At 53.0% G+C, this 23,233-nt stretch overlaps 1 protein-coding gene across 6 annotated transcripts; it reads left to right on the top strand.

The window, feature by feature from the left end:
• Positions 1-1,717: 1,717 nt before the first annotated feature.
• MOB3A (MOB kinase activator 3A) lies at positions 1,718-18,983 on the top strand. Of its 6 annotated transcripts, none has more exons than XM_062596201.1 (4): positions 1,718-1,799; positions 14,539-15,101; positions 17,368-17,570; positions 18,321-18,983. In XM_062596201.1, exons 2-4 carry the CDS (start codon positions 14,684-14,686, stop codon positions 18,348-18,350), a joined length of 651 nt encoding a protein of 216 aa, XP_062452185.1. In that variant the 5' UTR covers positions 1,718-1,799; positions 14,539-14,683; the 3' UTR covers positions 18,351-18,983. The 6 variants fall into 6 exon arrangements, with proteins under 6 accessions (XP_062452185.1, XP_062452182.1, XP_062452187.1 ...); XM_062596198.1 differs by lacking the exon at positions 1,718-1,799 and adding an exon at positions 2,948-3,027; XM_062596199.1 differs by lacking the exon at positions 1,718-1,799 and adding an exon at positions 9,138-9,194.
• Positions 18,984-23,233: the final 4,250 nt, after the last annotated feature.

The following is a 23,233-nucleotide window of genomic DNA, read 5'->3' as shown; positions in this document are numbered from 1 at the left end:
GAGTTGTTCTGCACCTCTGTTTCTTCCTCTTGGCCTGCCATCATACACAAACTGTGGCAGAAACATGCTGGTATATTAATATGAGGCTTAACATCTGGTACAGTCACAACTGGAACAGAGGCATTTGTTGATACTTGCAGTGCTTGCCAGTAAGACCAGAACCTGTGAAAATCAGACTGTTATAACAGAAAATGCCTGGGGATGTGACAGTCAAGAGCCTCCCAGCTCAGCATTGAGAAAAATCCATGGCTTGCCCTGCCTGCTTGGCCTCATTACCACTTGATAAGCTCCTGCTGCGGAAGGAAGCAAAGGAAGCAGCAGGTCATTTGTTTCCGGCATTCAGTGCTAACCCAATATTGCAATCCCAGGCTGGCCCGCAGGGAGGCTGCCTGCTTGCCTTGCTGTGTTGTGGGCCTGCACAGAGCTGGCAGGAGCGAAACAACAACAACAAAAAAATTGCTTTGGAAGTGGGAGACTCTGCATGTGTTAGGAGGAAAAAAAAAACTAAAAACCAAACAAAAAGTGCACAAAGCCCGGAAGCACTTAGAGTAAATGTGAACTATTTAATGAGCTGCAGTAGCTTCACTGGACAATGCTACTGCATACAGTGAAGCTGGCACCAAGCGCTTCTGGCTTTGAACAGCAGGACTCTTGCCCTGCTCTCTGCATTTACTAAGTTTATTTTTACACTTCATATTTGCACACTGAACGGTGTGAGCAGGCACGTAAAAGAAATGGCAGTTGGCACCGTCCTTGCAGGGGCAGGGTAATGCCATCCTGGCTCTTGATGGCTTGCAACTGCTTCATGCCAAGTCTTGGACAGAGCAGTATTGCTTGGAGACAGGAGAAAACCAAACCGTTCGCAACTGTGCTGTCCAGCAACACGCAGGCAACACGTGGAGGGAGTGGCACGGGCCCTTGCGCTGCGGGATCAGCTGCTGTGCACTTAAAGCCAAGCTGCCAGGAAGATGCTGTGCTGCCCTGTGTGCCAGCTGGGAGCAACGGGAAGCCCTGACTAAGCACCCAAAGCTTTGCACCCACAGGCCCTGGCCTGGCTCCCCTGGGTGGCTTTGGTCGGTGAGAACGAAGGAAGGAAACGAGTGGCTCAGCTGTGCTGGGGGTCTGGGTGCAGAGCTGGGGCCGTCACACCAGCACCTGCCCTCACCCCTCCTTTTAAAGAGCACCTACAGCCCCTTTTGTGCTAGCGAGATGGCAAAAGTGTAGGAAAATATAAGTGCACGGCCTGAGCGCGTGCCTCCTCTGCTGGTCGCGGGGCTTGGGTCGCTATTCTGCTTTCACTGCAGTTTGTTTTTAAGCTTTGCAGGGACTTAACCACCTGTGTTCGAGTGCCCTGGTTCTGACGTTTGTGAAAATCCCCCTTCGAACCAGCAGCTGTGTTTCTTACCGCTTCTCCTTTCTGTCACTTTACACTTGCAAGCCTGTGCGTGTTCCCTCAGCTTGTCCTGGTAAAGCGCTGCTCCTACGGCCGCGTCGCTGCTGCCAACGGCCTCGTGAGCTGAACCTCCCCTGGGGCAGGACCGTGGCTGCATCTGCCTCGTTTTTTCAGCATCTGGAAGGCGCGTCGGGCTGGGGATGCCCGGCTCAGAGGATGCAGGGAAGGGCGCTACAGCCCGTCCTGCTCGCAGAGCAGCGATGGCAGCAGCGAGCCGCGGCGAGCGAGAGCACAACCGCTCCCATCCCCAGGGCAGAACCGAGATGGAGAGGGAGCGAAGCGCTGGCCGAGCCGGCTGCAAGAAAAGGAAGAGCCTGGCCTGGAGTGACCCCAGCGGAACCACGAGGTTCGCCTCGGGCCCTAAAAAACAGGGGTGGGAACTGTTTGCAAACAGGCAAAAACCTCTCTGGGACTGGGCCGTGATCTGATTCAAGTTTAGAATAACTGAATTGTCCTGAAAATGCTGAAGCAACATATTTCTGCTCCTGCCTCCCTAAGGGTTGGGCTTGCTCCCCATGGGCACAGCAAGGAAAGCTCCTGGCTGCCGCTCGTTTCCCCCTTCGCCCTGGGAGTTGGCTGACAGCAGAAAGAAGAAAAATCCCAGTGAGATGCAAACGCCTGTTCAGCAGCTTTCCAAGCTGAGCAGTGAACTCGCACTCAGGGCGGCTTCTGCCTCTTCCGATGGCGTGAGGAAGCGGGAGGTGATCGGAGATTTCTGCAAAACGCGAGAGCCAAACCTGCTGCACGGGCGATGCTGCCGCTGCCGATCCAGGAGCGGGCAGATGCCGGGAGCATTTCATGCCGCCGATTTTGGACGCGTTCCCCGCGGAGGGTTTGCCCATCCTAATCCTCGCGCCGGTCGGGAGGTCGGCGCCGTCCTGCCTAAGCGGTTCCGTGGCGGCCTGACCCCATCGCGCTGCTGCCGGCCGGGCGCTCCGTCCGTCCGTCCGTCCGTCCGCCCTGGCGCTCGCTGCGCCCCTCGGCCGCCCCGCAGAGCGCCCTGCCCTGCTCTGCCCTGCCGCGGGCGTCCTGGCCGGGCCGAAGCCTTCGCCTGGCCTCGCCCCGCGGCCGCCGCCGCTGCGGCCTCCCACGCGAGGAGACGGCGAGCGGACGGAGCCGCTCCCGAGGGGGAAAGGGAACCGAAAGAGTTTTCCCGCGGCCGCGGCCCACGCGAGTGTAAAAAGCCTTCGCGAAAAGGCGTTTGCTGCGGCGCGGGAGAAGCGTGTCGCGCGGGGAAGCCGCTGCGCGTACCCACGGGAGCTTTCCGCCGCGGAAAGGCGCTGGAACGCCTTATTTGGTAGGAAAGCAATTGATTGCGAGGGCGCATTCAATTATAACAGACTTTAAATTACGTTAGATTCAACTGTAAAAGACACGCGGGGCGGCGCGGCCGCCGGCGTGGGAGGAGCCCGCGCGGGCGGCCCCTTTAAGAGGAAGTAGGGCCGGCTGGCGGCGGCGGCGGCGCGGGTTGCGCGCTGGCGGGGGCAGCGCCGAGCCGAGCCGTGCGCAGTGCTGCGGCCGCCACGAGGGGCGGCTCCTCCGCGCGGCGCCGCGGACTATCCGCGCCGAGCCAGGTGCGGGGGGCTATAGGGGCTATAGGGGGCAGCCGGGGGGCCGCGGGGGGAGGGGGCAGCGCGTGGGCGAGAGGGGCGTGGGGCCCTGAGGGGGAGCTGGGGGCGCCCTAGGGGCCTGTGGAGGTGACTGAGGGGGGTCTGTAGGGGCCTTCAGGGGAAAAAGAAGGTCTGGAGAAAGCCCATAGGGGCCTTGGGGAAAGAAGGGGGGTCTGGGAGGGACTCTGTAAGGGCCTTTGGGGGAGCAGGAGTTGGAGGAGAGTCTGTAGGGGCCTTTGGGGGGAGCAGGAAGACCTAGAGGGTCTGTAAGGGAGCAGGAGGAGCTGGAGCAGGTTATATAGGGGCTTTGGGGGGGGGAGGGGAAGAGGGGGATCTGGAAGAGGATCCATAAGGACCCTTTGGGAGGAGAAGGGGGGGATCTGGAGGAGAGGCCACAGGAGCCTTTGGGGGTCAGGAGGGTCTGTAGAGGGTTGCACAGGAGGAGAGGGGCCTGGAGAGGAGCCTGCAGGGGCCAGTTGGAGGTCTGGGGGATCTATAGGAGCACGTAGAGAAGGAGGGTGCTGGGGCGCGGGGACTCTGCTGGCGTCGCCCTCGAGGATCCCAGCTGGAGACCTGGGACCGGACGGGTCTCCTGCAGGTTTAGCTTAATCTGGGAGCAGCGTAGGCCGAACTGATGCAGAAGACCAAGCGGTTGCAAGTCTGCCGACCTGGGACTTTTCAAGCTGCTCGTTTCTTGTTTTACTTTTTTATGCCTGCACGGGGGGTGATTGCGAGCAGGATTTTCATAACTTCTCATTTGTGGAGTTACGGTCCCTACCACAACCTCCTCTCTGGCTTGGCTCAGCTGGGCGAGAAGGTTTCTGGCCAGCTTCGGCTTTGCTGTGCCACCAAAAGCCCCTAGTTAGATGTAGTTCTGCTGGCGAAATGGCATCATTTACGGTAGTTTATCTCCACGGTGGGGGAGGTTTTGGAGTCAGCCCCGTGAACAAAAGCATAGCTTTGCTTGTATTAGCATGTCCCGGGATACAAGTGTCTTTAGCATGATGTTGCTGTTTTTAAGTGACTTTCCTGAGTAGAGACCTGGCTGATGGTGTTGCAGCCCCTTCAGAGGGTTCACTGTGCAGCTATGCTCGTGGCATTATGCAGGCAATTTGCACCTGATGCTGTTTTTGCTACCAAAGACTCTTAAAATGAGCAAAAATGGTGCTGAAAGGAAGGAGTTTGCCACAGTGACCATGAAGAACTATCTTAGATGCTCCCCCCCACCTCTTTCTACCTCTTTCCATCGTCTTTTTCTAGCCGCTGTTGTAGCAATGCTAATAAATGTTTCCATTGCGGGTAAGGGCACAGTCTTGGAACAAAAATGAAGTTTAAACTCTTAAGTCTCATAAATACTTGGGGAGAATGGGGAATTCTCCACTTTAGTCTTTGTGAGCTGTATCTCATCTGCAGTCATGAATGAGAACCTGTGACACTTGAGAGTGAACTCTTGCTTGGTTTCAGTCTCTTGCTATGAGCACAGAAATGCTAACTTTGCTCCTGCTGGTATCTATGATATAGTAATCTCAACTCCTTCAAAGACTGTTTGTGTGCGTGACAGATAGGCAAAAAGAAAAAGGCAGGAAATCCTCCCGAGAGAGAGAGAGAGAGAGAGAGAGAGGAAAGAAGGATTTGAAGCTGCCAGTGTGCAGTGCAGATGTTTGGAAAAAGCATCTCTGTCACTTACTCCAAATGTGGTGAAAGACTGGATTCCCTTCTCCTAGTGCGCTGGGCTAAAGAGTGGCTGTGCTTTCTCCGTCTCCATCCCTCTTCATTTAAAGCTCCTTTCCGATCTGGAACTCTTTTGCCAAGTTCTGTGCAGGAGGGGATTTTTATTAGATGTCAAATTCCCCCCAGACACCTGTTTATCATAGTCCTGAGTGCTGCGCCCTTGCACTCTGCTTCCTTTGCAAAACCTTGGGCTTGCTTCCAAGTCCCTGCCTTCATCTAGTTTCTTGGATTGTGTATTGCAGATCTTGGGTTCACTTTCTGTCTTAGTCATGTACTTGTGAAGCTAACCCGAGTGGGAGAAGGGGGCAGTTTATAACCTTCTTACATTTCCAGGAAGAGAGGAGGGAAGTGCTGCCTCTGAATTCTTGCTAGATTGGTGTCACAGAACCAAATCGTGGTGCTCTTGGCTTCCACCAAAAAGCCGAGTCCAGATAGTGGCATGTTGCAGGCGGAGCTGTTTCGCTGCTGTCAGGCACGCCAGTCGGGCTTTGGGATGCTCTTTGGCACTTAAGGTTGCGCTGTTGGCTGTGGCAGAGCCAGGGACTGGACGCAGGCTCTCCCAGCAGTTTCCCTGACGGTTAAGTAGCAAGTTTGATGAGTGATCAGCATCTTGGTTGAACTCCTGCTTAGGTTCTTCAGCTGTCCCCTCATGCAGGAATTGCTTGCCAGCTGCTTTCGTGGAGGCGTTTGAGTCTAAGACAGCTCTTTCTCAGAGATCGGATGAGAAGCACCGCACAAACGGAAGTGGCACGATTAGCCCAGTTTGCAAAGCTTAGACTATAACGACGCGTGCAGGGTTTTGTAACTAATGCGTTTCTGTAAATGGCCTGGAGATCTCTATGGCCACAGTACACAAAGGGGAAAAAAAAAAGTTTCCCTTGTTGGCAACGAGAGCGTGTGTGGTCAGAGAAGGGAGATTGCAAAATCTCCCCAGTGCTGGATGCAAAGTTCAGATCTGCGTAAAGAGTTGCCTTGAACTTCTGGGTTTTAATTTCTTACATGACAGGGAAGTATTCTGTGACGCTTGAGCCATGAACGCTACTGTAAGTCGATCCACAACTAGCTTTGCTGGAGTTTTAGCAGATTATCTTTAGAAATACGTGATGTCCAGCTAGTGCTTTCACTAAAGAACGTACCTTAGGCTGCGTGTTTATCCTCTGCTCTCTAGGTGCCCCTTGGAGGCAGAGTTATCTGCGACTCCTGTTTTGGAGTGCTTTTGTGCTTCCTTCTGGAGCTGATGTTATGCCAAAAGTGCTGTTTTGTTCACGATGAAGTGATAGAGGGCCCTTGGGCGAGTTGTTCCTTTGAGTATCTGAAGCAGGCTGGGAGTGGGAATGCCCGTTAATTCACGGGGGAAGAACAGACACGGTGAAGGCCCGAAAAACTTTTGCAAAGCCAGTGCAGAAAGCTGTCAAACTATGGCAGCTCTGACTTGTTTTAGAAAAGCCTTCATGAAATCACAAGGTACTTGATGTCATTTATTATTATTATTACTATTTTTTTCCCCCTTCTGTTCTCCAGTCAAAGAAAAGGCAAAGACTGTGATGCTGCCAGGTGCCCGTATGTGCTGCAGGTCTTGCGAAGCTGGGTTTAGGGCAGTGCCCTGCTTCAGTGCCCCTTTGGGAACGCTCCTGGTATCCGCCGTAGTCCTCGTGGGGATGGCAGTGTGGTACTTGGGTCGTGCGTTGGCGTGAGTCTCCTCAACGGGCACTGTGAGGTTTGTCAGTAGGCCTGTTGAGGGGAGCCTGCCCTCTGCTATTTGCCACCGTGGCTGGTGAAGGAGGTGTAGGAACCCTGTAGCTGTCCAGCTCCAGGTACAGGGTGGATTTGAATGAACTGGGGCTTTGGCTGGATGCCCGTGCTTCGATTGCGAGGAAGTTGCAAACAGAATGTAAACTAGAGCAGTCCAAAGGTTGTTTCAGTTTGAGACAGAAGCAGAGCAAGGTTTATCACTGTATTGAAAGCGACTTTATTTTTTCCTTGTCTTAATTGCAGGCCTGTTTCAGGGCTGCTGTCTGAGCCTTTTTTTTTTTTTTTTTTCCCTCCTCTAACTGTATGGCAGGAGGTCTTATGATGTGGTTAGGCTTGGGGTGATCTCTAGCTCCACATCAGGGGGCTCGTTCCTTGTCTCTGCTGCCTGGAGACATGCTAATGTGTTGGGTTACTGCCATATCTCCTCCTGGAGGGGAAGGGCAAGCCTCGTGGGTATCTGCTTTCAGCGAGAAACAATACTGCTTTTGTTTCGAAAGCGTGATACTAGCATGGAGAGAAGATACACTTATCGGGGGATTAGCCCTACCATGGGAAAGGGTGGCCTTGCGGCCAGCTTGTGCTCTGGTTCATCCCCTGTTAAGAAGCTAATAGCAGCAGGATCTGCTGTGATCTTGAACCTGCAGACAGGCCGCTAAAACAGCGCGTGCTGCTCTAGTCGTTGCATTGGCTGAAGACAAACTTCACATTCCAGATCTATGTCTTTTCCTTTTTCTTTCTTTCTTTTTTTTTCTTCCCTCCCTTGGGTAGGTGGAGATCACAAAGTTAGAATAAATGAAGCTGCTGTTTGTTTAAAACTATGCCTGCACAGTACGGACAAGAACGCGGAGGCAGAAAGAAATGTGTAGTTCACAGCATAGACTTGAGAAATGTCATGCTCGTCCTTATGAACCCTTCAGGGAGGAACGAAGCCAGGCTGAAGGAGGAGGAAGGCCTCAAAATATGGCCCTCCAGACCTTGAAAAGAGAACTGCTCCTAACATGCCGTCAGCCACCCACTGACTGCAGTTTATCCTGGAAATATTTGCCTGCACAGTTAACCTGTCTCCTAGAGTCATGACCCAGCTTGTCAGCTTAAAGCAGCATCTGCAAAGCCTGCAGCAAATTAGCCCTGCCTTCACATGCAGCTGTGGTCCAGTCGCATATGTGTAAGTGGAATCTGTGGAAGCATTCCAAAATTCCTATAATCTGACATTGCAATGGACACACGTGTCGTAAGGCGGGGGGGAAACCCTTGGTCCTAAATCAGTAAGGCTTGGGGGTCTAGTAGCTGCTCCTGTTGCACTGCAGTCATTTCTAGGCTTTTAAGCGACGATCTTCGATTACAGAATCTGGTATCTGACAGTTTTGAGGAAGGGAAAGTTAAAGGCATGACCTTTTTAAAACGTTACTTTCTCATGTGGCTTTTTAACCTTCTATGGTTACTGAGTGGTTTGTCTGGAAGACCAGATAGGGACAGTCCGAGCTGGAGCTTCAGTTTTCCCGTACGCAGAAGTTTAAAGGTAATTCAGCTTTCCCTCTCCCCTGCCAGAAGTGTTTGTCTGGGCCCCACTGATGTTTGTTCCTTTACCTGCCTTCTGCAAGTATCTTTGACGAGAGCTCCCATCACACAGCACGTTTAACATCCTTCCAGCTGTTGCTGCTTCGATTGCTATCTGCACGGGGTCTGGATCTAAATGTGGAGCTTGGAATTGAGCAAGTGATGTCTTTAAGATGTGTGTTCCTCCATCCCGTGTTTGATGGTTGAAAAAATGCCTCTTGCTCCGCAGGCTTTTCACAAACTGCTGCAGTGTTTAGCTTTAGCGTGAACGGGGCAGGGGGTGGGCAGTTGTCCAGTGCAGCTGTGCTGAAGCTCCTGCTGCTTGCGCACGTGGTTGTGAAGCTCTTCAGTTGGGCTTCCTTTACTAGAACTTCTAACCCAGCTATGGCTTTATTTAACAGGGCTTTTTCTGTTATTATACAACCTAACTGGACTTTAAAATTGGTCTGAATACATAAACATGTAGTATTCCAATGGAGAGGAAAAAAAAAATCCTCCCCAAAAACAAATAAAGCCCAATATAACTATTTTATGCCTTTTTATTATGCTGTTCCCTTTTCTTATGTGTGCGCCATCAGATAGACACTGTATTTGCATGGCTTCAAGACATGTAAACCCACTATCCTGCTCCTAAGCAACCTGTTTGCTGAAAGCGCCTGGGAGATGTGGCGTTTGCATGGTTTCTTTCTCGGGAATTTCAGAATTGTTTTGCAGCAGATTTAAATTGCCAGGTGGGAGTGGACGAAGACCAGCAGGGTTTTCTTAAAACTGACTTTGTGATGGAGTATAGAGGGCCTTTTGTCTAAACCTTGGGAATTTAACATTTGAAATGCACATTTCTAAATGGCTCTGTTAAGCATGTTGTTAAGGCCACTACAAAACCAGTTTGCAAAAGAAAAATTTGGAGATTGTCCTGCAGAGGAACAGAAATAACTTGTTATTTTGGCGTGACCCTGTCTGGGGTTATAGACGTAACTGGACTAAAGCTGGTCGCTCTCTTTGACTTGATGCTTTCCCTTCAGAGCAGCCGCTGGCTTCTCTTGCCGGTAGTGAACGTGGAGGAAAACGAAAAGAAAAAGGAAAAGTTCAAGGTAACGCAAGGCTACCGGACATCATCTCCTTGGCTCTCCTCTCCCAGCAGCATTTTAAAGGAAATGTGCTGGTCTTGTCTGGCAACACGGGAAGCCCCGTTCAGTTCTCAGCACGCTGAAACGCAGCTTCTGTGTCATTTTTTCCAAACAAAAACGTGAGTCTCTTCACCAGGAGAGTGCACAGCTCCACATGGGCACAAAAAAAGAGAAGCGGGGGGGAAGGCACCATTGCAGGGTTTCTAGAGGGGAACGGTTCGTTTTTGGAGAAACATTAGCAGCTCCGTCCGCCAGAGCAGATGACTTTGTGCCAGGCAGGAAGTTAGCCGACGTGGAAGCGCTGTTGAACGGGAGTTATGAATGGTCAGACATGCCTGCCGTGAGCCACCAGCTCAGCCCTCGTGTCCCATGAATGTTTCTCCTTGCATCTTGCCCCTGTTTGCGCAGCTAAAGTAAGCAGAAGGATAAACATTTGGTTTTTTTACTGTACAGCCGTTCAAAGGAGCAGCTGGAAACCTCATGCAGCGAAGGCAGGCCGTTTAGTTTGCTGCCAAACTCGCTTTAGAAGTGCCGAAACCCGCTGTTGTCGGTGGCAGTGCAGCCATAACTGGCCTGATCCTCGCTCTCCGTATTAAAATCTTGCCTTTGATTGTAGCAAATGAGGAGCTTCTTGCTCGGAGAAATGGAGTTGGTCCAGGCGGGCCGTGGGACGGTATGTGTCAGGGGAAGTTATGATGGGAATGTGCGTGTGTGTGTCTTTGGCTTTTTGTTTCAAGTGTGGATTTTGAAGCCACCCTGTTTACTTCGGTTCTCAGGTTAGCTAGCTCGCTCGCTAAATTCAGTTTTTACGTTAAGCTGCTGATACACTGCGGCCGTTTTAACTAGCTGGCGTGGGCATTTGTGTGTCCTGTATCGGAAAATTTGGCCTGAGGGTCTGGATTAGATGCAAGGAAAGACTAAAAGTAGCCTGGGGTGGGGGTGGGGGGTTGCTACCTGCTTCACTGTCGAAATGTCGAATCGTGGTGGCTGGCACGGGCTCGCTGCTGAAGGATTGCAATTAAAAACTGCCACGGGAAGAGCTTCCGGCCGGGCTTTGCGCGAGCGTTCGGCGGCGATGCCGTATGGGTCTCATCTTGCAGACCGGCTTTCCAAAAAGGAAACCAGAGGAAGAAAATATTTTGAGAAATCTATTGCTCACTGGGATTTACTTAAGGGCTTTCTTATGAGTAAGGCAGCAGGATGTGAGCCGCCTTGGAGCTCGCGGGTCGCTGGAAGGGAAGTGGCCGCATGTGCCTGACCCCTCCCTGTCGGCAGCCCGCAGCCGAGTTCAGATTGCAGTCGTGCATGAAACGGTCTGGGTTTTTTGAGAAAGAAGGAAGCTCTTGGCCTCAGCGCCCGCGAACGCTTGCGGAGGGTCGCAGAGCCGTGCTGAGCGGTTGCAGGAGCAATTTGCACAGGCAGGAGATGCAGGTAGGAGCTTGCTGACATGCCGGCGTTGATTCTGGCTCCTGTTGAACCCCTGAATGGCGCTAGCGGCGGCGGAGACTGCTGCGTGCTGCTCGGGGCAGGCACTTAGGTGATGAAAATAGTCATGAGACTCCCGAAAGAGGGTTTCGGGCCGTTCCGCCCCTCTAGCGAGGGGAGGCGTCTAGCGGAGACGCTGCTTCCATCCGACGAGGCCAGGCAGCGTCATCTCGGGGGACGGCTGCAAGGGACTCGTGAAGGTAGGACGTTTCCAGGTGTCTTGGAGGCAGTGACTGTCTCTTCTTTGTTTTCTTCCATACTCTCTCTGATCTGCTTGGAAAAGTAACTGAGAGCCTGGTGACCAGCTGCGTGGGCTTCCTCCACCCAGAGCCTACCTCTAAAATAAGGCTGTGCTGTGTGATTGCCCTTTACCAGCTAGGGAAGAGGAATGGTAGGGTGTTGTTACAAACAGCACTGCCCTGGATTTCCATCGACAGAAGTAAGTTCTAGGATGGAAATGTCGGAGCAATGAGTGAGGGGAGAAGACAGCGTCTCCCTTCAACCTTCTTTGGGAAGGGCTGGCCCCTCGCCGTGCAGGTAAATAACCTCCTAAACTGCGGCAGCCAAGCACAGTGTTGAACCTCTCCTGTCCTTGGGGGGAGAGGTAGCACTGCTGCTCCAGAGAAAAGTTAGAGGTTTATTTTGCTCCAGACTGTCTGCTATAGAGTAGGAATGTTATTTTGTTTTTTTCCCTCCTCCCGCAGCAGTTGTGTGTTCTTGTGGGAGTGATGGCCAAGGTCCTCTCTGAACACGTGTGACGTGTGCGGTAATCTTGGCTGGCTGAAAAAGAGGAATAAACAAAGCTTACTGCTTTTCATTTCTTCTTCTTTTTTTTTTTTTTCTTTAAAGCTTGCAAATCCCCTTCAGGTGATTTGCATGCCCCACGTCCTGCTTGATCTTGATCTTTCCTTTCTCTTCTGTGTAAAGGCAGGCCCTCAGCTATGACTCCTGCCTGCCTGTGGAAGGGGGTGTTTTAAGTGTGATATAATCTCCAAGTAATGTCAGTGATGCTTTTGGTCTCCATGTGTCTCATTTTCTTTCTCTCGAGCCAAATGTTTCTTTTAGCTCAGTTGCAAAAACCATGATGAAACACACTGCATCCGCTTGGAAGTCTTAGCTATTGATTTTACTAGCGTCTTCAGACAGATGCTGAATCATCGGCGAGAGGATTGCTGCTCTGTCAAGCTCCAGAGTCGTCCTGAGTAATGTTTCACTAGGCAGAAAGCAGCTGTGTGTAGGACAGATACTGCCTTGATTCCAAATGAACCGTGGTAAAATTCGTCTCACCCTGCTCATGTGACAATTTCTTCTGGAAAACGTTTGGTGGTTGCTTCGCTGACGTGCGTGGGCAAGCCCAGGGGATGCTTTTCCTAGTTTTGCTATTCAGTTTCAGTGCTCTTCCCTTTGGGCCCTGTAACCACAGCTTTTCTCTTGCTTGAAAAATATATCCTTGTACAGCGAAAGGGAAGATGCCTGAGCCTCGTCTCGGGCCAGCGTGGATTCAGGGAGTGACTTCCTGAAGTCACTGGAGTTGGAAGCTCTTCAGTGGGGTCGGGAGGACGCGAGTCGTAGCAGACCACGGTGCTTCCACCCCTCGGGGGGGGGGACTGCGCAGAAGGTGATGCTCGCGTGTTTTTGAAGGATATTCCTTTCTCAGCCTCCAGGGGAGGAAAAGCGTTGCGTGCGAGTGTTTCTCTGGGGCTGATTTCCTGCTGGGAGCTGCTGCGGACTCGGCACCTGCTGTCCACGTTGTAAGCCGAGGGGGTTAGTGACTTTGAAGCGAGCGCTGCCCGTGTCCGGAACGGTGCAGGTTCAGTACGGCGCCGGAGCTGGACCGGGCGCAAGGCCCTGGGGCTTCCGCCCTGCCGAATACCGCTGCGTTTGCCGCAGGATGTGGTGAGACCGTGACGCGGCTCTTGCTAACCAGAGCTGCTGTGTTCCGCGGTGCGTGTCCCTCCTCGCCAGTCGAGACTTCCTCTAGCTGCCTCTGGTGCAGTCGAGCACCTCTTAAGGTTGCGTTTGCTCGGAGTTCGTCTTTTGGGGTTGGGGGGGGTGACCCTGCTGTGGTCATTTATGGGGTCACATCAGCAGCTCTTACAGCAGCGGCGCACGCAGGGAGCATGCTACATGGCAGAAACGTGCTCTCGGTCACGTTCAGCTAGTCCAGAGTGAATCTTTCATTGAACCACGTTAAAATATTTTTCCATTTGTCTCAACTTAATACATGTTGTGGCCCAAGTCGTAATAAGAGTTTGGATCACTCTGCCCCTATATAGCATAGTATACTGAGCTCGTTCCTACGTGAAAAGCAGTGCTGGAAAAACAGTAAACATGTTCTTAGTGAGACAAACTGACGTGGTATGTGGTTTGGGTGTTTTTTTTTTTTTCTTCTCCTTGCTGTAATTAAATAAGAAAACAAGAGGCCTTAGTTCCAATCTTTTTAATCTTTCTCCAAAGAAATGCTGATTAGCACTGTGCATGATCTGTTAAAGATGGGCTGGTGTGCAGCAAATTTATCTTGGCCTTGAATATGAGATTTCCTTGTTAATATTTGAGGATCGTATTTGCCAATATAATGGTTCTGCGCCTTTCTATAAATAGGTTTGTTTGCTTTTTCTTAGCAAATGATGAAAATAATTGCTCACATGGGTCTGTGAGGCATCAGTTTTAGCCAGTTGTTGTTACTTTATTTCTCTTTCCAACATGTGTAAAATACATTTGTGCTACAAATAGGTTTCTGTATTGAGCTTATTGAGCTTCCATCAAAGAGCAGCTTGACACAAATTGTAAGAGGGGGATGGATGTGGGAACAGAGGAGGGATAATTAACTGCAGATAAACAGAATTAACTTTGAAAGGACCCTGACAAGAAACAAATCTTAACTTATGTGTCCAAGACTCTCAGAGCTAATCCTTTTTCATAGGTTGGAAGAGGAAGATGAGCTTTCCTGGACTCTCAGCCAGTTTCCTAACTTGAAGTGAACTAAACCAAAATGAAGAACATACTCTAAGTTCTCTCTGCACCCCAAGCAAAGGCTTTGGTTCTTTTTAAAGCTGGTATTATTTTAGGATGTTCTGGTTCCGGGTGCCTGAGCTGTGACTTCTTCCTTCTGTCCTCCTCAGCCCTTCCTCGTCTTAACTTTGACGGCAAGTGCACCTCCTGTGCAAACAGCTGTTGTGTTAGAGTACATCTTGCAACAAATTTGAATGTTAATGGAGGTGTTATAACTTCTCATTTTAAATAAATTTTAAATTTCCCAAAAAGGGAAATACAGCCTAGATTTTTTTTTTAAAGTCCCCTGATGCCTTAAGACTGTTGGAGCCTGGGCTTTGTGATGGCCTAAAAGAATTGAGGTGTTGTAAATCCATGAGTCTTGCACCTTTCCGCTTTGTCTTTTGATCATGAGCAAAAAATGGCCCCACCGATCTGCATGATTTTGACAGTGCGTTAAGGCAAGGATCATGGTGGTTGCAACCTGTGCTGGCTTAGTCCTTTCTCGATGTCTTTCATTTTGCTTCTTGCTGTTCCGTCTCTTCCTTGTTGGACTGTCAGGCTGGTTCCCTTATCCACTGTTCTGCATGTGAGCACGCAGGCAGGTCTTGCAGGGCCCAAGTCACCAAACGGTGCCTCCTCTGCTTCCGACTTGACTGTCAAGGGAGAAGGGAGATGGGGCAGAGGAAAAGCTGGCACTGGCCTCCAATCCTCTTCCCAGATCTGGGGCAAAGGCCCAGATGGTATCCCAGATCTCTTCCTATGGGATTTAGACAAGGTTTCCTGCTCAAAGAGCTGCTTCTAATAGCTGCCCTTCTGTGCTGCATTGCAGATCAGCACGTGCTCTCAGGACCAGATGAGCAAAGAGAGATTTCTCTGAAGATTAGTCCCGTGCAGCCCTACCCCTGGAAGTGGTCCAGCAGCTGTGTGTCTCCAGCTGTCATTGCTACGGATCTAGAAAAGAAAGGAGAAGAAAAATGTCCCATGCTTTAAAGCAAGTGTTCAATAAAGACAAAACTTTCCGGCCCAAGCGCAAGTTTGAGCCGGGGACTCAGCGGTTTGAGCTGCACAAGAAGGCTCAGGCCTCTCTCAATGCTGGCCTGGACTTGAAAGTTGCCGTCCAGCTGCCACCAGGGGAGGAGCAGAACGACTGGGTGGCAGTGCACGTGGTGGACTTCTTCAACCGCATCAACCTGATATACGGCACCATCAGTGACTATTGCACAGAGCAGTCCTGCCCCGTCATGTCAGGGGGTCCCAAGTACGAGTACAGATGGCAGGATGAACACAAATACCGGAAACCCACGGCCCTGTCTGCTCCCCAGTACATGAACCTCCTGATGGACTGGATTGAGGTACAGATCAACAACGAGGACATCTTCCCCACGAATGTTGGTGAGTTCAGTTCCGGTAGTAGCTGAAGGGGGGAGCCAGCACAGAGCCATCCCATCTGAGCCCTCAGGTCCTGTTTCTTTTCCAGGAGATGCTGTTAATGGTCAGCATGAGGCAGGTCACTGTTATTCCTGATGCTGTTAGGTCACTGCTATTTCCTTTTGCACTGCTCAGAAGCTAGCAGTGTAATAAGCACTTTCACACACTTTGGATCTCTTCTCGAGTGCTAAATACCCAGAGGTGCAACAGATCTCGTTTGGAGTCATGGATAACTTACAGGAGCTAAGGCTAGGCAGTGAAAATAAGAGGCCGCTCTTAGAAAGCTCAGTCTCTGACATGACTCTCTTAGTAGTTCATGCTGGACGTGCTCTCTTGAAGGACAGCTCTTTTAGAGCTGATTGCTAGTTTAGGTTCAATGTACATGCTCTATATATTGGCCTGGTAGTGGTGACCGTGTGTCCATAATTAGCCTTTTCATTATTACAGGCTGTTGCTAGCTGACTTTGCCCTTTCCAGCTCAGTGCTTGCTGATATGCAGTCAGTTGTTCTGTGGCAACTGGGTGGGATGCTTACATGTGCATGAAGGGAGGGACAGTATTTCATCTATTGCCAGGGTGATGGAAATGAGAGCTTGTCTGAAGTTGTCTAAATCTGTATATCCAAATGCAGAGCTTCATGTACTTTTTGGGGGGACAAAAGAAGTTTTATGGTTTCCTATTTTGTGTTGAGTAACAATTGAGATCTAAAGGATTAGGCAGATACAATTGTTCGTGTTCGTGTTCAAAGCTCCCGTGTTCTGGAAAGCAAGAGATGAGATGCAGCAGAGGTGTATGAAGTGGTGGAAGGGCCATTCCTACCTTGAAGCTAGTCCTGGTTAGAGGTGACATCACTCTCGCCTGCTTTGCAACCACCCTGCTTTCACACCAAGAAGCAGCTGGACCTGCTGCTCAGGCAGGGTCAGCTCCTTGCACTTCCCAAGCAGCCCTAGGCAGTTAGTAGGGCACCTCAGTTCAGCACTTGGACAGTTTGGGCCACGTTGGAGCGAGGGGAGTGGAAGAGGGTTAGCAACGGCCAGACGAAGCCTGCGTGTTCTTTGCTTGTTCGCGTGCCTGCTTTTACAATGCGGCCTGGCTGCCACCATCAGGGCAGGTAAGTCTTCTGCCAAAGGAAGTAGCCCCAAGTTGGAGATGATATTTAGTAGCTCCCTCCTTTCTGCCACAGCGTTCATCCCCTCGGAGCTCTGATGGGGTGCGATCGATCTCCATTTAGGAAGCATTTGCCTCCCCAGCTGCACGAGCAGCCGTAGGGCCCGTCTTACCCACGCCAGAACGGTGCTTGAACCTGGTGCAACAGGAGGAGTAGGGCCAAAAACAGCCAGTTCTTCAGGCAATTAAAACACTAAAATCTTCCTCATCTGTTCCTCCTGTTACCCAAACAAATGCTCTGTTGTTTTATTTAGGCTTTTCTGTTAGACTCTCTGGGGACTAAGCAGGGTATTTGTTTTGTGCAGAGAGGTGAGACAAGTTTCTGGATGCAGGTGAGTTGTTTTTAGCTTTGCTTTCACAAGATTGCCCAGCTTAACACAGACAGTGAAATGTTTGAATTCTTGCAGAGCGCTTAAAAGGTTTAACTAATCCTTGTTCCTCCAGAGATGACCCGTGTGAACTTTAAACTGTAATATTCTGCTAAGACAGCTAGTTGGTCAGGGACTGCTCTGCTGCAGGGCCCCTAACTAAACAAATCCTAAACAATTTGGACCAAGCTCAGAGCTTCGTACAAAGTGATGCCTTTAAATGGGACCTTAATGTCTTAAATTTCTAACCAAAGAGCTAAAGGCATTTCAAAATACATGATATAACTCTAGGGAGTTAACGGCACTGACTTTCTTTTGGGAAACTGGAGTGGAATTTGGTAGTTTTCTAATATTTTTCACTGTTTATATAAACATGCCAGATAGGAGCAGGAGAAAACTCTATCAGACTGAAACGGCTGCTGGAAATCTCTGCTGATGCTGACCTTGTTTGCTTTCCACTCAGTAGCTTGCAGCAATTGATGGTGCACAGGACTCTAATGTAAGAAATCATTGCTTTGAAAAATTCATCCCAAAAGCCGAAAGAAAAAGGAAGGGGGAACGGTACCCTGGGCAAACTCTTTTCCCCTCTTGTCTGAAAATCCACGTTTTACCAAGAGTTATTATGATTATTATTTTGTCCCAAGGCATCCGTTTTAACTTCAGTGAAGTTTCTGATTGTCAGATCTTCCCTCCCAGGTACTCCGTTCCCTAAGAACTTCCTCCCGGTGGTGAAGAAAATTCTCTCCAGGCTCTTCCGGGTCTTTGTCCACGTCTACATCCACCACTTTGACAGGATCACCCAGATGGGCTCAGAAGCCCATGTGAACACCTGCTACAAGCACTTTTACTACTTTGTGAAAGAGTTCAATCTAATAGACACCAAGGAGTTGGAACCACTGGTGAGTAGCCGGGTGGGGTCAGGGGCTGTGCAGCTAAAAGGGGCACAGCTAAATGTTGGTGCATCAGAGTGCCTGGCCAGCGTGGAAAGGGCAGGTTCAAGGTAGAGGTGTCATGGAGGTTTTGTTTGTCGTCTCAGAACTGTTGGCCAAATGCAGGCCGTCAGGTGGCCTTGTGATTTGCTGACTGGGAAGCTGTGGGTCGGGACATGCAGGCAGAGCTAAGCAGAGTTGTTTGGACATGGATGGAGGAAGCTTATTTGTTCTTCTTACTTGTCCAACAACCTCGCTGTGTTTCCAGTACCAAATTGCCTTGCTTGTGGGCACAGTCTGAGCCCGGCTCAGCCCCTGTTAGCCATCTGGATGTGGATGGGAGAATGAAACTCCCTTCTCTGTGCTCACTTCCCATTCTGAAAAGCAAGCAGAATAGCACCACCCTCACAAGAAGCCTCAAGGGTGGGGAACGTGACATACTAGGCCTAAGGGCTGGTGATGGTATTTCTAAAGCTGTAGGCAGCAGAGCAGATTTGGGAAGCTGTTGGGCAGTGGGAGGATGTCCTGCTCCTGCCTGGGAATGGGGGTGGGGGGAAACATGGGCCTGCCCAAACCTGACCGTTTTGTAACAGAGTCATGGCATGCCTGAAGGGGATATTTCTGATTTAAACAAAGGTGAGGTTTCTTTCTTCATCCCACCCTTGCCTGGGAATTGAGATCTTAGTTTATGGTTCTGTGACTTCTGTGTCCCTTTGACAGAAGGAAATGACCTCCCGGATGTGCCACTGAGATCAGACCTTCCTGCTCTCACCTTGATGTTTCTTCAAGGACTCTGGGTCCCACTCCTGCATTGGGGACATGGCTCAAGGGGAGAACAGAGACGTTTTGTTAAAGAAAACTCTATATTTTTAATGAGTCTCAATGTAAAACTGTGAGATTGCAGGAATATTTTTTTAAAGATGCTAGATAAACTAGGTTTTTTTTTATATATATATCTATATATATAGTAATTTCTATAAAAGAAAGAAAATATTTTTGGCCACTTGGTGGAAATACTCGTCCTCTGAGGAGGGAAGAGCCCCCTGTACTGCCTCTTCCCGTCCCCTCACCGCGGTGGCGTCAAGCGAGCCGAGATGCTTCAGGCAGAGCCATGCTGTATAGCTAGTGCCGAGATGGGAGTGGTACTTCCCTCTGGACACCAGCTCCTCCCTAGAAGGGAGGTTACGAGGGGACAGGGAAGGACACGCTTGTGTGTCTGGATTCACTGGGGCATTACAAGGAACTGCTTGGTTCCAGCACTTCTTCCACTGGCTTTAGGTTGAGGCTGGGGACAGAGCTGCTCTTGTTCTTACCCGTGTACTGGGCAGCCCGTCCCCAAGGTCTGGCCCACCTTTCTTTCTCTCTTAAAAAAAAAAAACCAAAGTCCACGTTCTTCTCATGGCTCGGCCAGAGCTGCTGCTGCAGATGGATTTTGTCCCTGTGGAGACCATGGGGGCCTGAGCTCGGTTGTGCTGGTTTTCTCCCATCGCTGTGCTGCACTGGAGCACTCCTGCTGTGAACCTGCCCTTGCCTTTTACATCAGCTCTGAGCTGAGCTTCTCCCCGGAGCGTAACCCGGCTGTGGCTCCGGGCGCAACGTCCCCACGGGGCGCTGGGATCGGCGTTGGCAGCGTGAGGACGCACAGGGCCTCGGCCTCTTGGGAAGGAGCAGAGGGAAGCCACTGGGACAGGAGTGGGGAAGCCTCTTCGAACACCTGCACTTCCCTTTCTCCTTGCGGTAAGGCTGACCCTGCCAAGAAGGAACTGAGCTGGTTGCTCTCCAGCCTTCCTTACTGGCTCTGTGTGGACAATTTTCTGATTCCCGTGAGGGTACTAAACCTTATCTCTCTTCCGGAGCAACATTTCCCCGCTCTACTGTACACAAGTCTTCATAACCAAAGTATCTGGCGTAGCCAGAGACCACTAGCCTTACGTGCTGCTCGCACGAGCAGCTCTGCTGTGTGGCGAGAGCTTGGCAGTGCCCCTGAGGTAGGTAGGTAGGTCTACCTAGGATTTGGGGCTTCCAAAAAGCAGCTTCCAGTAAGAGGGGAAAAAAAGATTTTTATGAAGAGTGACCAAACTATACCACTAACTGCTTCTTCCTTAACATTTTTCTGTCCTGGAATCTCTGTACATACATGACTCTCATTTCTTGTACTATCATTAGGACACTTACAAATACCACTATAGTTGTTGAAAAGGAACCAATAAATTATGTTGTATTTACGTAGCACGCTCCGGTTGCTGAATGCCTTGTGATTACGCGTTCGTCAGAGGCTTCACAAACACGGTGCTTTTGGACCGCTCGCGAGGTGCCGTGAGAGGTCGCTCAGCGCGGTCGCTGAACGACCCTCGGCGCATACTCCACAGCCGCAGCACCAGGAATTCGTTCGTCCTGGTCTCGCGCTGCCGCATCGGGGACGTTCGCAGACCCCTGGGGCTGGAGTTCGACCAGAAGTCGGGGAGCGTCCCCGTCTGTCTGCGCGGTGCCACCTTACCCGCAAGGCCGAGCCGTTTTCCCAGGCTGGGTGCTGTTTTCCATTTGCAGGTCTCTTCAAAAACCTCAGTGGAAGTGTGGGTAGATTGACCAAAGCTCTGCTTTTTGGCCCCAAAACTGACTTGCGGAGGAGGCCAGGAAGCACAGTAGCTTTGGCTCTGCGGCTGCGCCCCCGTTGGCTCTCGCCGTGCCCCGGTTGTGCCGTCGTGTCCCTGCGGCTCTCGGGCAAAGGGGTGGCGGGAGGACCTGGGGCTGGGTGCGGTTTGGCTGTAGCTGCGGCCGGCCCTCGTCATCCTGCCCGTGGCAGGAACGAATCCTGCCGCGGAGAGAGAAGGAAGGTTTCTCCGGGGGGCCGGACCGCCCCCCTCAAACCCGGGGTGGTGGCAGCTCTCGGCCGGTGCGAGGCCGTTCTGGCGCGACCGCGGGAAGAAGGAAGAAAAGGGGAAGCGGCCGGTGGCCGAGAGGACGCCGGGGCTGGTGCCGCTAGAGGGTGCAGGCTGCCCGTGCCGCGGCCGGCACGAAGCCTGCGAGGGTCCGGCGCGGGGCCGGAGCGCCCGCGGCTCCCTGCGGACCGCCAGGTGGGTGGCTCGGGTGTTTCCGTGCGGGTCGCGCGGGCTTCATTTAGTTATAACGACCGCTGTCGAGGCGGGTGCACTGCACCCTGTCCCCCTCGGCACCCAAGACCCTGGCGGGGCGCGATGCTGCCTGATGCTCCCGGCGTCTCCGATTTCTCCCCAGATCTGTAGTACCGAACCTGGCTCGGATCGGGCCCAGCACTGTTAGGGGTTGGGGATTATCGTCACCCTCGTGCTGCAGCTGGGATTTTCCTCCTAGAAATACTTACTCCAGCTGCTGCCAGCGACAGAGACGCGCTCCGGGTGGCACCGCTTCCCCCCCAGCGCCCCAAACCCACGGGAAGCCGCGGTTGGCGGCGTTCCCGCTGCATGGCTTCGGCTTTGCCGGCAGTGGGAATTTCCCTCCCCGCTGCGATTCGGTCCCCCTGGTAGACTCGCTCTGCCACTGCTGCGCAGAGGATGCGAGAGCGGTGCCCGAGCGCAGGGCTTCGCCCGCGGGAATCCCCCAGCCAGGAGCGCGGCTGGCAGGGCCGCGCGGTGATTTCCACCCCCCCCCCCGGCACCGGCTGGCTGCCCCCCGGCATGGGAAAACAGGCCAGGCTGCACCCAAACCGCGGCACCGCAGGGAAGACGGGCTCGACGCGGCTGCTGCTGGGAGCCGGGGAGCCCTTGCTCCGAAAAGGCTCTCAAACCTCTGGATTTTGGCCTGGCAGGAAATTCCAGCTCTTTTTTTGCAACTTGTTTCTTTTTGGTTGAAACGAAGCCATCGCTCGAAATCCTCATCTTTCCAGCGGAGGAAATCTGTGCTAACCTCTCTGCGCCGGGGAAATAACACAAGGGAAAAGGGGGTTTTCTTCCAAACGGGCCCAAGCAACGGGGCCGGGAGGGCAACAAGGAAGCGCCGGGGCGATCCCGCTGGCTCCGTGCGCGCCGGGGCTCAGCCGCACACCGCAGGGACCTGGCGGGCAGCCGGGCACCTCGCCGCGCGCCGGGGCTCGGCCGCGGCGCCCGTGGGCCGCGCGGGGCCGGCGTCCCCTCCCCCCGAGACTCCCGCGCCCTTTCGCCCGCTCCGACAATAGCCGGTTTCCGGACCGGCAGCTCAGCCCGTCTCGCTTTCCTGTTTTCCTTCGGCCTGGCCCAGTGCGGGTCCCTCGGTTCCCCGCCCGAGCCTCATCCCAGCGTGCAAGGAAATTCCAGGTTTTTTGCAAGCCTCATCCCAAGGCCCAGGGAAATGGCAGATTTTGCAAGCTTCATCTCAGGGTACAGGGAAAAAGCAGTTTTTTTGCAAGCTTCATTTTGGGGTGCAGGGAAAAAGCAGCTTTTTTGCAAGCCTCACCCCATGGTGCAGGGAAATTGCTGGGGTGTTTTGCAAGCTTCATCTTGGGGTGCAGGGAAAAAGCTGCTGTTTTGCAAGTTGCATCCCAGGGCGTAGGGAAATTCCTGTTTTTTTTTTTGCAAGCCTCGTCCTGGGACACGGGGCCAGGCACTGCCACGGGAGCCTGGGGAAACTGGGGACGTTTTGCTGCTTTGCGCCGAGCCCTGAAACCCAACGGCCCTGCAGGAAAAGCTTCGCGCTCGTTTGCTGCCTGAGACCCGACGCTCTCGTGGCGCCTGGCTGCGAGCACCAGCGCTGCTCCTCCGCGGCCGAGGCGGCGCTAGCCGGGATGGGTTGGGAATCCCTCGGTAGCGGAGCGATGTTATAAAAAGCAACGCTGGGGGCTTCTCTCTCGCTCGCTCTCCCTCCTTTTTTTTCCCTCCTTCTTTTCAGTCTTTTCTTCTGTTTTGCTCCAGGAGGAGCCGGATGCCGCAACTGGGAGTTTTGCAAAAAAAGAAAAAAAAAATCTGGATTTTGCTGATTTGCAGGGAATTCAGGGCAGAGCAGAGCCCCGAGTCCCCCCTCTGCCCCCCCCCCACTGCTCCCCTCCCCGCCGCAGCCAGGGCCCGGCCCATGTGCTGAGCTCGTCGGGGCTCAGCCCGCACGGGGCTCACCTCACGCTAAGCCGCGGGATGGCGGTGGGGGGGAGGCCGGGAGCTCCCGCAGGTGATGGCAGCACCCGGGGGGGTCCCGCTCAGGCCTCCCCACCGAGCTGAGCCCTGTACCGCTCATGACACTCGTGGCGGCCAAGCAGGGCAGGGGGGCGAGGGGGGGGGATGGACCCAGCGCTCTGGCCCGGTGCCCTGGAAAATCCAGGCGGGAACGAGGACGAAGCGGTTCGGGGAACGGCAGCAGCGCCCAGGGCTGCGCCCCGGCGCGGGGAACGGGGTCCGGGGCGCGGGGGTGTCCCTGCCCCTGGGAGCCCTGCAGGGGGGCTCCCGGGGGGGGACGGGGGGGGTCCCCGTCCCCGGTGCAGCGGGGGGAGCCGCGGGGGGGTGTCCCCGTCCCCGGTGCAGCTGGGGGGGGGCGAGGGGGGGGGTCCCCGTCCCCGGTGCAGCGGGGGGGAGGGCCGGGGGGGGTGTCCCCGTCCTGGCTGCAGCACTGGGGGGGCGGGGCCGGGGGGCGGGGCCCGGCGCAGCGTCAGCGGGCGGGGCCCGGCGCAGCGTCGGGGGCGGGGCGGCGGCAGT

Source organism: Rhea pennata, chromosome 27 (assembly GCF_028389875.1).
Source record: "Rhea pennata isolate bPtePen1 chromosome 27, bPtePen1.pri, whole genome shotgun sequence".
Classification (NCBI taxonomy): Eukaryota; Metazoa; Chordata; class Aves; order Rheiformes; family Rheidae; genus Rhea; species Rhea pennata.
Note: the sequence above shows the minus strand (reverse complement) of the source record. Positions and strands in the feature narration are given on the sequence as shown.